Genomic DNA, 18,434 nt, shown 5'->3' with positions numbered 1-18,434 from the left:
AAAAGCATTAAATTTCTACTCTGTTTCCATGTTTTATGTATATGATGTCATAATTTACATATTTTTATTCTGTGTATACCTTGAATGGTTTTGTTAGATGTAATTATCTGTTTTTGTGTTTTAACCTCCATAATGGCTTTATAAGTGATTAATCTACTACCTTCATTAAATGTTTACTTTCATCCATGAACTTTCTCCCTTTCATAATTTTCTTCTAGTTATGGACTTTTCTTTCCACTCAAAGAATTCCCTTTAACATTTATTATAAGGCTGGTTTAGTGGTAATGACCTCTTTTAACTTTTGTTTGGGAAACTTTTTACTCTCCTGTTCTGAATGGTAATTTAACTGGATAGAGTATTTTGGTTGCATGTTTTTTTACTATATCATGCCACTCTCTTCTGGTCTAAAAAATTTCTGCTGAAAAATCAGCTGATAGCCTATTGGATTTCGCTTTATGTAACTTTTTTCCCCTTTTGCTGCTTTTAAAATACCATCATTACTTTTTGCCATTTTAATTATTACATATCTTGGTGTGGACATTTTTGGTTTAATATTGTTAGGGGCTCTCTGTGATTCCTGTACCTAGATGTCTGTTTCCTTCCCCAGATTAGGGAAGTTTTTAGCTATTATTTCTTCAAATAAGTTGTAATGCCTCCTCTTTTCTTTTGGGATCCCTATAATATGATGTTAATACTCTTGATGATGTCACTGAGTTCCCTTAACGTATTCTCATTTTTTATTATTCTTGATTGGTTGCTTGCTTTCCAATATCCTGTCTTCCAGATTACTTGTCCATTCTTCTGCCTACCCTAGTATGCTGTTTATTCCCTCTTGTGTGTTTTTATTTTGGTTATTGAATTTTTCATCTCTGCCTTGATCTGTTTTATATTTTCTATCTCTTTATTGAAGTTCTCACTAAATTCATCCATTCTCTTCTGAAGTCCAGTGAGTATCTTTATAACCATCACTTTGCATTTTTATCAGGCATACTGCTTTTCTCTTTGCTTTGCTTAGGTCTTTTGCTGTGATTCTGTTCTTTCATTTTGTTCTGTCTCATTTTGTCTAACTCTATGCTTGTTTTACTCTGTTAGGAAGGTCAGTTATATCACCTGGTCTTGAAAATAGCACCCTTGTATGGAAGAAGCAGTCCTGTGGTGCCCTTTAGTGATATTACCCCTAGTCACTAGAGCTAGGTACTCCTTGGGTGTAATCTCTAGGGGCTGTGTGCACCCTAGTTTGTGGCTGAGCAGCATCTTCCCTCAGCCTAGTCAGCTGCAATGATCCACTTTGCCTGCTTTGAGTGCACTGGATAGGGTTTGGTCCTTGTGCTGCTGAGAGGCCTACAGTCTCTGTGGGCTTGTAGCCGGGTGGGGCAGCAGTAAGGCTAGCTGTCTACAATTAACCTCTGCAGAGGCACAGCCAATGGCAGGGCTTTCTCTCTGTTTGGTCCACAGAGGCTTTTATTGATGGGTGGGGCCAGGAACTAGATTAGGTATTTGCAGTCAGCCTCTTTACCATAACTGTGGGCATACTGACCAGTAGGGCGCTCTTTCTTTCTCTCTCTCTCTCTGCATAGCTGCTAAAAGGCTTAGTTGCTGGAATTGTAGGTATGCTGCTGTGTGGAGTTATCTCTTCCTCTCTCCAGGGCAGGAGTCATTTTAGAGTGGCACTGATCCCTACCAGGGAAGATTGTAGGATGTAATTGGTAGGAGCTGCTTTGTAGGGATATCTGCAGAGGCAGGTGGGTTGGATGGGGTATGGCACACAGTGCTAGTAAGATAGGTGGAGAGTGTTAGGGCTGGTTTGCAAGTGTCCAGCTATCTAGGCTGGAGGATGGGAAGAAAAAAGACATCCACTAACATTTGTTCTTGGAGAAAACCCTGAAGATCTCTGCCTCTCCATGTACATTCTGAGATTAGTAAAATTTCAAACTACTGCTTCTATGCTGTGTCTCATTTGGGGTTGTTTATTATGCTGGATCTTTAAGGGCAGAGATTCAGTTTCCTATTTCCCTCTGGCTTTCCTGAGTTAAGCTCCACTGGTTCTTAAAGCCCTGTGTAAATGGAGATTCTTCTTCCCAGAGTGGAACTCCAGTGCCTGGGATGTCTTATATGGGATCTAATCTTCCTTCCCCATGCTTTTGGTATCCCCTTCATTTGTGTTTAGTATTACCAGGGGTTTGGTTCTCAACATATCTCTGCCCCTCTTATTCAAGAATGGCCTCTTCTCTACAATTAACTATGGAAAGTCTATTCTGCCAGTCTTTATTAGATCATTTTCAGAGTTAGTTGCACAGATGTAGTTGTTATCTTGGTATGTCCATGGGACAAAGTGAGCTCAGGATCCTCCTACTCTGTTTCTGATTTTTCCATCATTCTATACTCTAAGCCCATGCAGAAGTTTTGTACATTCTGTCACCTCTATATTATTGATTTTCCCTTCCTTTTTCTTCTCATTAACATCTTTTCTGTAAGAAACTCAGCTCAGATATCATTTCCTCATTAAAATTTTTCATTACCTATGTAATTTTTTCAAATACCGTCACAGACTCTCATATTTCCCATGCTACTCTCCTTCATAACTCTGAAACAGATAAATTTTTTTGTTTATTACTGCTTTAAAGATTCTCTACTAGACTGTAGGTATCATGGAGGAGGAGCTTTTTCTGCATATGGAGTAGGTTCTTAGTAAATTTTTGTTGCATAACTTACAGCCTGAGTGCTACTTTCTGTGTCATTTAAAAATGTTAGGGACAGGGACCCTGGGTGGCCTAGTTGATTAAATGTCCGACTCTTGATTTCAGCTCAGGTCATGATTTCAGGGTTGTGGGATTGAGCCCCCTTTGGGCTCTTCACTCAGCGGGGCGTCTATTGGACATTCTTTCCCTCTGCACCTCCTCACCATGCTCTCTCTCTCTCAAATAAACAAATCTATACCAAAAAAGTCAGAGCCAAAGTTATTCTTTATGCTCGTTTATAGTATATTTTAGTTTTTTGAAAGGGATATCGGATTAGGGCCATAAGATCATCATCACTGATTCTGCCTAGCTATTCTATTTTAATCAACATTAAACTTGATTAAATTTTGTATACATGTATGGATTTATGTCTCTTCCTCTAAGTTCTAATATTGGTTTTGTTAAAATGTACTCTTCTATTCTTAGTGGTATTCTTTGTTCTGGGCCATATTTCTTGCCTTCTTATATCTTATCTAATTGGCTAATAGCTTTCAAGACCCACTATACCTTTAATACTCACTGTTTTCAGTATATACATTTATTCTTATGGTTTTCATTATTAAGTATTTGAATTGACATTTTGCTTTTTATTTAACATTTCATCTTTGGCAACACCATGTTTTAAAATCTATGTGACATTCTCATTTCATTGTCTATTACAAGAAATTTAACATATTCTCTTTCCTTTCAAATAGTTCCTTTCTAACCATGTTTCATGTTATTATATTGCAATTTTGTACTTTTCAAATTAAATTCTTCTTCCCTTCCCCCCTTTTTTCCATTTAATTGTTTATATGAAACCATGCATTAGGGCTTACAAGTTTTTCTTCTTCTTGATTCCTTGGATTTATATCTTTGCTTACATCTCCCTATCTAAATTCTTATAATACATTATTAGTTATTTTTTACTTAGCTATCTTTTTCTTTGCCAATACACTAATTTCGCCCATTTTCATGATATTGTTTACCTTGTCAAAAGTCTACCATTGTAACCTCTTGCTGTTATCAAATCCCTAGTTGTAGATGCAGTCATTAAGGTGATTAATTTATTTTACTTCTAATTCATCAATCTCAGAAATGTTTGATTTTTTTTTAAGATTTTATTTATTACTCATGAGACACACAGAGAGAGGCAGAGACATAGGAAGAGGGAGGAGAAGCAGGCTCCATGCAGAAAGCTGGATGCGGCACTTGATCCTGGCTCTTGAACACTCTGGTGTCCAAGTACCAGCAGTACCAGGATGCTACGGCCAAGGAGGAGGGGGAGTTCGAGGAGGAGGTGGCCTTGAGCTGATACCTGGTAAAGCGCGTGAAAGCTGTGTGAACTCTATTCGCTCACAACCTGTTCTCTGATAGCCATGTTTCTGTGTGCACTCACTCTTTTTCCTGTCTGGATGTCACATGCTGTGCAGACGCCACCATTTTCATAGTGGAAAAAAAAAAAAGGCGTGAGCCAAAGGTGACGCTCAACCACTGAGCCACCCAGGTGCCCAGAAATGTTTGATTTTTACCCTGAAATAGAGAACCTTTGATCCATATATTTTAACCTACTTGCTATCTCTCTAATTTAATTAAATTTATTTCTGGGTCCAGGTAGTACTTTAAAGTTTTTATTTAAATTCCAGTTAACATATAGTGTAATATTAGTTTCAGGTGTACAATATAGTGATTTAACACTTCCATACAATGCTCATTGTTCATCACAAGTGAACTCCTTTATTTCCATCATCTATTTAATCCATTCCTTCACCCACCTCCCCTTTGATAACTATTGTTTGTTCTTGATAGTTTACCGTCCATTTCTTACTTGCCTCTCTTTCTTTACCTATGCTCAAATTCTTACATTTGAGTGAAATCAGATGGTATTTGTCTTTATCTGACTGACTTATGTCTCTTAGCATTATTCTATCCATGTCATTGCAAATGGCAAGATTTCATTCTTTTTATTACTGATTAATATTCCATCGTGTATATACTATATCATATCATCTTTGTCCGTTCCTCGGTCAATGGACATTTAGGCTGCTTCCATAGTTAGGCTATTGTAGATAATGCTACTATAAGTACTGGGGTTCATGTGTCTCTTTGAATTAGTATTTTTATATTCTTGAAATAAATACCTAGCAGTGCAATTGTTGGATCATTGGATAATTCTAACTTTTTGAGGAACCTCCATACTGTTTTCTCAAATAGCTGTACCAGTTTGCATTCCCACTAACAGTAGTAAGAAGCTTTCTCTGCATCCTTTCTCTGCATCCTCGCCAACACCTATTGTTTCTTCTGTTGTTGATTTTAGCCAATCTGACAAGTGATAAGTCATTGTAGCTTTGATTTGTGTTACCCTGATAATGAATGATGTCAAACATCTTTTCATGTGCCTCTTGGCCATCTGTATGCTTTCTTTGGAAAAAATGTCTTCAGATCTTCAGCCCATTTTTTAATTGTACTATTAATTTTTGGGGTTTTGCATAATTTCTTTATTTTGGACACTATCAGATATATCATTTATTAAATATAATGTGCTCCTTTCCACCTGATTTTGTATATACTACTATTCTTTTATATACATACACACACACACACACTACTATTCTTATCTGAAATATAAATCTGCAGCATTTCAAATGGAAGGCAAGTAAGAAAATCCTTGCCAATACACACACATACACATCATACTCTCCAGAGATTGGACTAAGTTTTAAGTAAGTTCCTAATAATTAGGGAAAAATTATTTTACTAGACCTTAAACCCTCAGGGGAAAAAGACCTTATTAAGTAACATGAACTTATGGATCTAGAACATATGCAGCGTAGACTAATATTCAGTGCCCTCTACTACAGTACCTGTTACATCTGGTACCTAAGAAGTGCACAATATATTATAACTATAAGAATTCTTAATGTGGTTCTATACTGATACTCATTTTAAATATTATAGTGAGCCTGAGGATATGAAATTTACTGCATGCATAAGTCTGTATTCCCATTATGTTCTCTAGTTAAGTTTACATAGGAAATTATCTGAAACATATGTAATCATACACACAGCAAACTCATCTTTCAATTACACCTACCAAAAAATCACAAATACTTGCCTGTGTATTACCTCACTAGGAAACACATGTCAAAATTACTAAGATATTTTAACATTTCTATTATGTAAATATTTACATGAAATTGTACATAGATAAAACACCTGACATGCTTTAATACATTGACGAAGTCAATTTAATGAATACATTTTCAATTTGATATAATTCATTCTCTCCATATTAGCAAAGTGGTGTCACTGTGGAATTTTAGAATTACAGAAAAGACAATGAATTTATTCAAGTAAAATTCTACTAGTATTCATATTCTGCTTTATAGATAAATATTCTTAAAAGACCATTCTTGTTCACGTGATCCTTATTTATATTTTTATGATATTTATTTATTTATGATATTTTATGATAATTAAGTGAAATACTTAGAAGATGCTAGGATTTGTTATAAAAGTTATTTCATTTTTTCTCTTTGAAAAATATACTAATATATTGTCTTCATCTGTTAGTTTTCCAATCTTTGAAAATCCATATCCCATGGACATTCATGAATCACCAGTTACATGCACAGCATACTTTGCTGATTGCCCACCAGATCTGATTCTAGTACTCTACTCTATAGGAGTCAAGCATAAAAAACAAGGATACAGTAATAAGGTAAAAGTAACAAATTTCCTGTTCTTTTCTGACCTTCCCTATAAGAAGACTTGAACTAAATTCTTTTGAGGTCATAAGCTGGTCTCCATAAAAGACATAACTTGTGGAATTTAAAATTTCTAAATACTATATAGCCTTAAATCTGCAAGAATATAAATTTCTTATATACTTAGTATATGCTTATATAATGAGATATACTTATTTCTCATACATATTTATATACTAAGTATATAAACGAGTGTAGTTTTTAATTATTTTAGGACAAGGAGTATGGTTTACAAAATTCATGAGTCAACTCTTTTCAGTTAATTATTTCTTATTCAGTGGTTAACAAGGCATAATTAACAAAGTCATTTATTAAATAACTATCTAAATTAATTCCATTTTTTTGTATTTAACTACAGGATTCAAATACTTAAAACAGTAATAGACTATGATTTGTATTTGCACAAGGCTGTTGGAATGGGCAACTCTGGGGGTACAATTTACATAGTATTCTGTGTTAACAGAACTATGATATTTTGGTAGCACACAGGCTATGTTGCAAATGTAGCAACACTGTATCTGTATGATTAAAATACTTTTAAAGTACTTTGAATATATATTATCATTTATATAAAAATTTATATTTTAATGAGATGGAATTGTACATTTGGGATTGTTCAATTAAAGAATTAAAAGATAGCATACACTTCATCCTTGTTAATATACAACTATTTCTTTGTAAAGTGAATCTTTTTCTGTATTTTAAAATGTTTTTATTTAAAATTTTTATGCCATTTAAATTTTAAAAATAAAACTCATAAATTCTTCCTGGATAATCTATTTAGGAGTGGCCCATCAGTGGAGGAGCGTGGAACCTTGGAACACAAACATATCCAGAAATTATTATTACTGGGTAAGTGGGATGTGATTTGTGACTTTATCAATTCATCAGCAAAAAGATGTTCTAGACAATACCAGAAATAGCACTACTTCCTATAGCAACTGACTTCATGCTCTAATATTAGGAATGAAATTAGAGACATAACAACAGATATAGATGACATTTAAAAGATTATAAGGGCCTCTGTTTATGAGATACATAATAAATATACTTTTTCCTATAGTACTACCCAAAGCCCTGGGTATTATATATTAAACAAACATAAGATGACTGGAAAAGATGGAGAGAAGTGAAGGTGTTTAGAGCCCCCAACACTCAAGAAATGATATGGTGGTAAATGTCCTGGGTTTTCTTTTTGCTTCATATATCCCAGAATTGGAGCTGAGGAAGCTGGCAACTGCCAATGGGCACAGACAAAACAATAAAAAAGCCCAACAAAACTAGCACTCTCTAGCCAAATGATGAAGTAAGGGGCAACCTATCAAGACAGAAAATTGTTAGAAATTAATCTCTCTAACCACCAGAAAAAAAACTATGCCCTACAACAACCCACTCAAGCAGAGGGAGCATCAGTTTCTGACATTGAGCAAGAGCTGAATAGGGAACTTTCTAGCCCTTCTGGGTGGTAATGAAACCCATCACCTATGGTGTTAGAGGAGATCATGTGGGCAACCATAATCAACCACTGCCCAGTGGTACGAGGAACCACACATTTTCCTCTTCTTGGGCCACTGCAAGTCCAGTGAGGATGGAAAGAAGAAAGAACAAGACTGAAAAATTACATGAGGAATAATAGCTGAAAACTCCCCAAATTTGGCAATAAACATGATCCTATAGATTCCAGAAGCTGAATGAACAAGTAATCTACAAGATACATCATAGTCAACAAGAGAGAAATGATGCTTTACTGATAGTGCAAAACCAATTGGATGACAGTGGATTTCTCATCAAAAACCATGGAAGCCAGAAGAAAATCTGATCTGTTTGAAGTGCTGCAATAAAACAATTGGTAATCCAGAATTTTATACCTAACAAAAATATCCTAGAGGAAATATTTAAGGCAATTACAAATGGGAGAGGATAAAGTAAAGTGAAGGGAGCAGGTTTTTACACTTACCTCAAAATGGTAGTATGATACCAGAAGACAGTGACAAGTTATAAATATATAATGTTTTAAAAAGTTTTAATGTTTTAATATGTTTAATGTTCACATTAACATTAATTAAATTATGTTAAGTTAATTTAAACATAATGTTTAATATGTTCACATATTTTTAATGTTTTAATAACCATTAAAAATATGTGAAAAGATACACTAAAAGACATTATTGGCACGTAAAATGCATGCATTAAATAATTGAAATAACCTATAGGAAGTCAGGGGAAAAGAGTGGGAAAAAAACCCAAACCAGACAGACTGAAGCCCTAACATATCTATGATTCCATTAAATATAAATAGTCTAAATATACCACTTCAAATGCACAAATTGGCATAGTGGATTAAAAACATGACCTAACTATATGCTATTTACAATATACTTCAAATATAACAGATAGCCAGGAGAGAAACAATGGGAAAATACTCCATAAAATAATCAATGGAGAGTGACATCTGTAAGATGTTAGAATAAATAGCCTAGATGTAACAACAAGATATGTTAAAAAAAAAAAAAAAACTACTTAATGAAAATTCCAGAAATTAGTTAGGAAATCATAGTACCCCAGCCAGGATGAAAGCCTAGAATAGCCACAGCCATCTCATTTCATCTCAACTGTGTCTGCTCTTCCTCCAAATTATTACAGCTCACGTTCAGGAAGAAAGTAGAGAAGTGGAATATACATTCAGTGTTCCTCCTTTTCTGGGGGGAATCCCTAAATGACTAATTCAGGCAAGACAGAATCTAGAGTACTGATGAAACATGGATGCCTGGAGGCAGAGAATAAAAGAGTTTAGTGGTTTGTTGAAGCACCAAAAAAAATTGCAGTACTGCCAGCAGACAGTAAAGGGAGCAAAAGACTGCAAGCCATCAAGATAAAGAAACCAGAAACCTCTCTAATTAGGAAATTATACACACAAACCCAAAGAAGACACATCCTCATTAAAAGTTTGAGAAGTCCCCAGGATCTCTGCTACCTGGACTGATTGGTGAAGGTCTTCTCCTGTACAAAATCTATTCATAAAAGATAGCTCTAATGCTAAATTCAAAATAACAAGAAATAACAAAAAACACAAAAAAATAGTAAAATATGGCCCAATCAAGGAACAAAAAACACCTCCAAAAGCTGACCCCAAAGAAATTGATATCTGTGAATTACCTGACAGTTCAGAAGAACTGTCTTTTTTTTTAATAAATTAACTTTTATTGGTGTTCAGTTTACCAACATACAGAATAACACCCAGTGCTCATCCCGTCAAGTGTCCCCCTCAGTGCCCGTCACCCATTCACCCCCACCCCCCGCCCTCCTCCCCCTCCACCACCCCTAGTTCATTTCCCAGAGTTAGAAGTCTTTATGTTCTGTCTCCCTTTCTGATATTTCCCACACATTTCAGAAGAACTGTCTTAAAGAAGTTCAATGCACTCTAAGAGTACAAAGATAGACAACTAAATAAAATCAGGAAAATGATAAATGAATAAAATGAGAATATTAATAAAGAACTACTACAAAAAAGAACTAAAAAGATATTTTGGAGGAAAGTACTGAATTGAAAAATTTTATTATGACTGAAAACTTCCCAAATCTAAGTAAATGAACATACACATTCAGAACCCCCAAATACTCCAACGAAGGTGAACTTAAAGAGGCCTACATTGAGATAGATCATAATTAAATGAGCAAACACAAAGAAATAATCTTGAAAGCAGCAACAGAAAAGCTATTCATCATGTATATGGAAACTCCCACAAGATTCAGTAGATTTCTCAGCAGAAACACTCTGGAATTGAAGGGAGCAGGTTGATATATTCAAAATGCAAGAAGAAGAAAAAAAAAGGCAGGTTTGAATACTGTATCTGGAAAACTACTTTAAAAATAAAAGAGAAATAAAGACCTTCCGAGCTAAAAGCTGAGAATGTTTATCACCAATACACCTGCCTTACTAGAACTGCTAAAGGGAGTCCTTCAAGTCAAAATGAATGAATGTTAGACAGCAAAATGAAAGTATAAGAAAATATATAGACAAAAAATCCTGTAACAATATAGTGGTACTATATAAATAACTTTAAATTCAGGTTTAGAATTTAGAAGATAAAGGAATTTAGAAGATAAAGGCATTTTTAAAAAATTATATAAAACTACATCAATAAGAGAGAGGATTAAAATCATGTGAACATTTCAGTAGATGCAAAACATTTGACAAAGTACAGCATCCATTCACAATAAAAATCCCCAAAGTAGGTCTAGAGAGAACAAACTTCAACATAATAAAGGCCTTATTTGAAAAATCCATTCCTGACATTATAATGGTAAAAAACTGAAAGCTTTTTCCCTAAGATCAGGAACAAGACAAGGATGTCCACTCTGACCACTTTTATTTTATTCAATATAGTATTGGAAGTCCTAGCCACAGCAATTAAGCAACATCAAAAAATAAAAGGCATTTTCCATATTGGCAAGGAAGAAATAAAACTCACTATTAGTAGGTGCCATGATACTATACAGAGAACTGATAAATGAATTCAGTAAAGTCCCAGGGTACAACATCAAAGTACAGAAATTTTTGCATTCCTATATACTAATGATGAAGCAGCAGAAAGTGAAATTAAGAAAACAATCCCATATATCACTGCATCAAAAACAACCAAAGAGATAAAAGACCTATATCCTGAAAAGTATAAAACACTGATGAGAGATTCAGGATGGCACAAAGAAATGGAAGGACATTCCATGCTCATGGATTGAAAGAGCAATTATTATTAAAACATCTATACTACCCAAAGCAATTTACAGATTTAATGCAATCCTTATCAAAATAACATCATTTTTCACGAGGTAGTAAAAACAATCCTAAAATTTGTGTGGAACCACAAAAGACCTCAAATACCCGAAGGAATCTTGAAAAACAAAAACAACAACAAAAAAGAAAAAAACAAAAACAAACAAAGTGTCACAACTCTAGATTTCAAGTCACATTATAAAGTGGTACTAACTAATACAGTATGGTACTGGCATAAAAAATAGATACATAGAGCAATGGGATAGAGCAACAATGACCAAAAAAAATTTAAAAACAGAAATAAACCCACAATTATTTGGTCAATTAATCTTCAATGAAGGAAAAATGAATATAAAATGGGAAAAAGACACTCTCTTCAACAAATTGGGAAAACTAGACATCCAGATACAAAAGAATGATCCTGGACTACTTTTCACCATTCACAAAAAATAAACTTAAAATAGATTAAATACCTAAATGTGAGACCTGAGACCATAAAAATCCTTGAAGAGAGCACAGGAATAATCTGTCTGACATCAGGCATAGTAAAATTTTCTAGATATGTCTCCTGAGGGACAAAGTAAAAAATAAACTATTTGGATTATATCAACATAAAAAGCTTCTGCATGGTGAAAGAAACAATCAATAAAACTAAAAGGCAAGCTACAGAATGGGAAAAGGTATTTGCAAATGACATATCTGAGAAAGGGTTAGTATATAAAGAACTGGTGCAACTCCAGGTCCCCAAAACAAATAATGCAATTAAAAATGGGCTGAAGACATACAGATGACCAACAGACACATGAAAAGATGCTCGACATCTCTCAGCATTGGAGAAATACAGATCAAAACTACAAAGACATAGTACCTCACACCTTGTCAGGATTACTAAAATCAACAACAAAGAAAAAGTGTTGACAAGGATGTGGAGAAAAACGAACCCTCTTATACTGTTGGTGGAAATGCTAACTAGTGAAGCCACTCTGGAAAACAGTATGGCAGTTCCTCAAAAAATTAAAAATAGAACTACCCTATGATCCAATAATTGCAGTACTGGGTGTTTACCCCCAAAATACCAAAATATTAATTGAAGGGATACATGTATCCCTGTGTTTTTTGCAGCATTCTTTAGAATAGCCAAACTATAGAAGCAGCTCAAGTGTCCATTGATAGATGACTGGATAGAGAAGATGTAGTGTGTGGACTATTACTCAGCCATAAAAAATAATGAAATCTTGCCATTTGCAACAACATGGATAGAGTTAGAGAGTAAAATGCTAAATGAAATAAGTCAGAGAAGAACAAATACTATTGAGTTCATTTATATGTGGAATTTAAAAAAAAGAAAAAAAGAGACAAATCAAGAAACAGACTCTTAGCTACAGAAAACAAATGGATCATTACCAGATGGGTAAAATATGATCTGAGGATTAAAGAGTACACTTATGATAAAAAATAAAATGATAAACTATATAAAACTATATTAATAGTTATAAAATGTAAAAAGATGTAATTTGTGACATTGGTAACAAAGGACAGTTGTAAAGGAGTGGAGTTTTTTAAATGCAAATGAAGTTAACTTGTTACCACTTTAAAATAGATGGGTGTAACTATAAAATCTTTTATATAATATACATGGTTATGACAAAGAAAATGTCAATAGAATACACACAAAAGAAAATAAGAACAGAATCAAAGCATGTCACTATAAAAAGTCAATGAAACACACAGAAACGCAGGAAGAGAGAAAATGTGGGACAAAATAAATACATGATAAACAATTTTAAAATGGCAATAGTAAATACTTCCTTGTCAGTAAGGTCTTTAAATGTAAATGGATTAAATTTCCCAAATCAAGTGGTTGCATATATTAAAAAACAAAAAAGATTCAACTCTATTCTGTCTTCAGAAATTCACTTCAGGTATAACATATATAGGCTGAAAGTGGAAGGATGGATATATTCTGTGCAAATGCTATCCAAAAGAGAGCAGGGATGACCATACTTAATGTAAGACAAAATACACTTTAATCAAAAGTTGTCATAAGAGACAAAGAAGCATATTATATATAATGATAAAACAACCAAGGACGCTTGGGTGGCTCAGTGGTTGGGCATCTGCCTTTGGCTCAGGGCATGATCCTGGAGTCCCGGGATCAAGTCCCACATCGGACTCCCTGCATGGAGCCTGCTGCTCCCTCTGCCTATGTCTCTGTATCTCTCTCTGTGAGTCTCTCATGAATAAATAAATAATCTTTACAAAAAAAAAAGATAAAGTGACCAATTATAAGAAATAAAAATTGTAAATACATATGTACCTAGCACCAGAACACCCAAATATATAAAGCAAACACTGATTGAATTAAAGGGAGAAAGAAGCAAAACACAAAAATAATAGGAGATTCCAATAACCCATTTTCAATAATTAATAGATCTGCCACACAAAAGAATAAGGAAACAGAGGATCCAAACAACACTACAGACCAACTGGATGTAGCAGACATGTACAGAACACTTCATTCAACAAAAACAGGATACATATTATTCTTTATAACACATGAAACATTCTCCAATATAGATGATATGTTAGGTCACAAAATAAGTTTTAACAAATTTAAAATTGAAATTATAACAGTATCTTTTACAACCACAAAGAAATGAAATAGAAATCAATAACAAAAGAAGACTGGAAAATCCATAAATACATGGAAACTAAGCAACACTTTCTTGAACTATCAATAGATTAAAAAGGAAATCACAAGGAGATTGGAAAATGTCTTGAGACAATGAAAATAAAAATATAATATACCAAAACATGGGATTCAGCAAAAGCACTACTCAGGTTTATAAGTAAATATCTAAGAACTTTATAGTAGAAAATGCTGATGTTATAAAAAGAAGATCTGAAATCAATAACCTAACTGTATATCTCAAAAGATTAGAAAAGGAAGAAAAAATATAAACCTGAATTTGGTAGAAAGAAGAAAAGAATAAAGACTACAGCAGAAATAAAATAGAAATTGTGAATAGGAAAACAGCACAAATTTTGAAAACTAAGTTAATTTTTAAAAGATCAACAAAATTGATAAAGTGATAGACTAAGAAAAAACATCAAAGACTTAAATACCAGAAATGAAAGAAAAGGTATTGCAATTGATGCTGCAGAAATGAAAAAGTTCATAAGTGACTACCCTGAAAAATTATATGCCAACAAACTGAATAACCTAGAAGAAATGGATAAATTTCTGGAAACATACAACTTATGAAGACTGAAACATGAAGAAATTAAAAGATCTGAACAGGCATATAAACTATAAAGGATACTGAATAAATAATAATAAATTTAATAAAATAACAAAGAAAAGTTTAGGACTATATTCTCTAAACAATTCTATCTAACATTTAAAGAAGAATTAACACCAATCCTTCTCAAACTCTTTGGAAAAACTGAAGATGAGGGAACACTTCCAAACTCATTTATGAGGCCAGCATTATCCTGATATGAAAATCAAACAAAGACACTACCAGAAAACTGCAGACCAATATCCCCAAGAATATCAATGCAAAATCCTCAAAAAGTTACTAGCAAATTGAATAAAACTACACATTTAAGGACTGTACATCATGACCCAGTGGAATTTATCCTTGGAATGCAAGCATGGTTCAACATATGAAAAATCAATCATTGTGATAAACCGCATTAACAGAACGAAGGACAAAAAGAACACAATCATCTCAGATAATGCAGAAAATGTATTTGACAAAATTCAACCCTTTTATGATAAAAACATTCAACAAACTAGTAATAAAAGGAAATTTCTCCACCATAATAAAGGTCATATATGAAAAAGCATATAGCTAACATGATACTCAATGATGGAAGATCTGAAAGTTGTTCCTCTAAGATCAGGAACAGGGGGAATGATGCCCCCTCACAACTTCTATTCAGCAGAATACTGGAAAAATCTATTCAGAGCAAAAGACAAGAAAAATAAATAGTACCCAAGAAAAGAAGAATTAAAACTATCTCTCTTTGTAGAAGACATGATCTTGTATGCAGAAAACTCACAAGTTGACACACACACACACACACATAAACACACTGTTAGAATTTATAACAAAACCCAGAAAAATTGCAAGGTATGAAATCAACACACAAAATTAGTTACATTTCTATACATTTTGCTCTGTACACTTATAACAACATGACAGGAAATTAATCCCATTTACAACAGCATGAGAAAGAATTTAAAATTTAGGAATTAAACTTAACCAAGTAAGCAAAAATCTTTGTATAATAAAAATTACAAAGCACTGAAGAAAGAAATTAAAGAATACACAAATTAATGGAAAGATACCGTATGTTCATAGATTGGAAGCCTTAATATTCTTAAAATGTTCATACTATCATAGTGATCAACAGATTCAATAAATTTTAAAATCCCCATGGTATATTTTGCAGAAATAGAAAAAAATCCTAAAATTAATGTAAAAATTAAGGTATCATGAAAGTGAAATCAGGAGGTCAGCCAGGCTAAGTTCTCATTGGAAGCCCTGAGAGAAAAATAATTTGCTTCCAAATGTACTCTTTTGTTGAAAGAAATTAGTTCCTTCTCATGTCCCAAACTCAGAATTCTTTTTATTTTTGACCCCTAGACCTATATTTGTAGGGATCATATGATCAGGTCAGATCCATTCAGATAGTCTCCCTTCTTAAGTCTATCATAGGAGTGATGTATTATTTATTACAGTCACAGTCACAGGGATTATATAGGATTATAATTCCTGGGAGGCAGGAATCCTGGGGAACATTTTAGAATTCTGCCTACCACAGTAAAAACTTTAAAGCAAGAAGTATTACCAAAGGTGAAAGGTACTATTTCAAAATAAGAGGATGAATCCACCAGGATTTTGAATTTAGAGCCTCAAGTGAAAATTGATAGAAATCTCAGACAATTTTGCACTAAATGAAAGAAATTATTACAGATCTTTCCATGAAACTGATTTAAAAATCATAAAAGAATGAATAATAAAGAAGTTTTGAACAGAATTTATAAATCTAATCTAACTGACATATTTATGGTGCACCTTGGTGGCTCAGATGGTTAAACGTCTGCCTTTGGGTCAGGTGATGATCTCTGGGTGCTAGGATCAAACCCCACGTTGGTCTCCCAGCTCAGTGAGGAGTCACCTTCTCCCCCTGCTGGTGCTCTGTTTCATTCTGTCTCAAATGAATACGTAAAATAATCTTTAATTTTTTTTTAAACTGACATGTTTAAAACATGCTCTACAACTCAAGAACGTACATTCTTTTCAAATGCACAAGGGACACAGTCCAAAATTGATCATACACAGGGCCATAATACAAATGCCAATAAATTTCAAAAAAATTGTGTATAATAATATAGGATGTTCTCTGACCATGGGAGAATTAAACTAGAAATCAATGACAAAAATATATAAAGAAAATAATTTTTCAAAGTCAAGCAATTTATTTCCAACTAATTTACTTGTTAGTGAAGAAATCACAATAGAATTTTTTTTAAAAAATCCCAAACAGGGGATCCCTAGGTGGCGCAGCGGTTTGGCGCCTGCCTTTGGCCCAGGGCGTGATCCTGGAGACCCGGGATCAAATCCCACGTGGGGCTCCTGGAGCATGGAGCCTGCTTCTCCCTCTGCCTGTGTCTCTGCCTCTCTCTCTCTGTCTCTGTGTGACTATCATAAATAAATAAAAATTTAAAAAAAATCCCAAACAGAACGATAGTGAAAATACACTATATCATTATTTATGGATACATTTAAATTTATGTTTAGAGAAAAACTTACATCCATAATGGTATGTTAATAAAAAGAAGTACTAAAATCCAATGATCTCATTATCTTAAGACTGTCAAAATTATCCTTCCAAAAATAAAAAAGAAAATAATGTTAAAAAAAATTAAATTAATGAAATAGAAAACAAATGTGTAATAGGAAATATCAAAGAAGCTAGAGTTTGTTTATGGAAACAAATTGGTGAACTTTTTTAAGACTATTAGGAAGAGTAGAAGGAACAAACAACGTCAAGATTGAAAAAGGATTCACTACTGTATACCATCAATCAAAAGGTAATAGGATATTTATGATCAGCTCTATAGTGGTAAAATTTAAGAGAGAAAACTATAAAAAAATACAACTTACCATATCTGGCTTTAGGAGAAACAGAAAATATGAATAGTCAAATATCTATTAAAATAATTGAGTTAAAGTTAAAAATATTTCAGATAAACAACCCTGACTCAGATGTCTTCACTGGGAACTTGTCTCAACAGTTAAAAAAGAATACTATCAGAGTATTCTCTTCTATTTAATTAGATAAAATTAATTGATTAATTGATTCTAGCTGGATCAGTCAGTGGAGCATGCAACTCTTGATCTCAGGGTCATGAGTTTAACCCCCACATTAGGCATAGAGCTTACTTACAAATAAAAAATAAATAAAGAATAATAACAATTTTTCAGAAAACCTTTCAGAGAATGGAATAGGGAATATTTTTTTCCTGAAAGATGGAAGATTATATTATTTCAGAACAATATTTCAGAAAACCTTTCAGAGAATGGAATAGGGATTTTTTTTTCTTGAAAGAAGGAAGATTTTATGATTTTGTTTTATGAGACCAGGATATTTTTTATACCAAAACCCAACAAGCACATCACAAGAAAGGAAGGAGACTTTAGGCCATCTCTTTTATAAATATAGATGTAAAACTACTAAGTAAAATGTTAGCCAATAAAATTTAGTGATATATGAAAAGGGTGATATCTCAGAACTAAGTCAGCTTTATGCCAGGAATGCAATGCTGGTTTCCCTAAAAAAAAAAACAACTATCAATGTAATTTGCCACATTAAGTAAATCACTTGGAAAAATCTAATGATCATATAATTAAGTGAGAATATTAAATTCATCATGTATTCATGAAAAAAGTCACCCAGCAAGCTAAGAATATAGGGGAAATTCTATAGTCTGAAAGGGATTTTTATTAAAAAAAAAAATAAACCAAAACTGAAGCAAACATTGTACTTATTGATGAAGTATTTAATGTTTTTCCTTATATGCTGAGAATAAAACAAGAATGCCTTCCGTCACACCTAGTGTACAACATTAAACTTGTAGACCTATCCAGTTAAGTAGGGCAA

General features: G+C 33.3%; 1 protein-coding gene across 2 annotated transcripts in view; it reads left to right on the top strand.

Moving 5' to 3' along the window:
- Window positions 1–18,434, top strand: part of STXBP5L (syntaxin binding protein 5L) — a 336,858-nt gene that overhangs the window by 182,378 nt on the left and 136,046 nt on the right. For both annotated transcript variants that reach the window (XM_055316232.1, XM_055316231.1), the window contains exons 12-13: window positions 6,291–6,438; window positions 7,269–7,336. In XM_055316232.1, coding sequence (XP_055172207.1) covers window positions 6,291–6,438; window positions 7,269–7,336 — 216 coding nt within the window. The remainder of the gene's footprint in view (window positions 1–6,290; window positions 6,439–7,268; window positions 7,337–18,434) is intronic.

This window comes from Nyctereutes procyonoides, unplaced genomic scaffold (assembly GCF_905146905.1).
Source record: "Nyctereutes procyonoides isolate TBG_1078 unplaced genomic scaffold, NYPRO_anot_genome, whole genome shotgun sequence".
Taxonomy (NCBI): Eukaryota; Metazoa; Chordata; class Mammalia; order Carnivora; family Canidae; genus Nyctereutes; species Nyctereutes procyonoides.
Note: the sequence above shows the minus strand (reverse complement) of the source record. Positions and strands in the feature narration are given on the sequence as shown.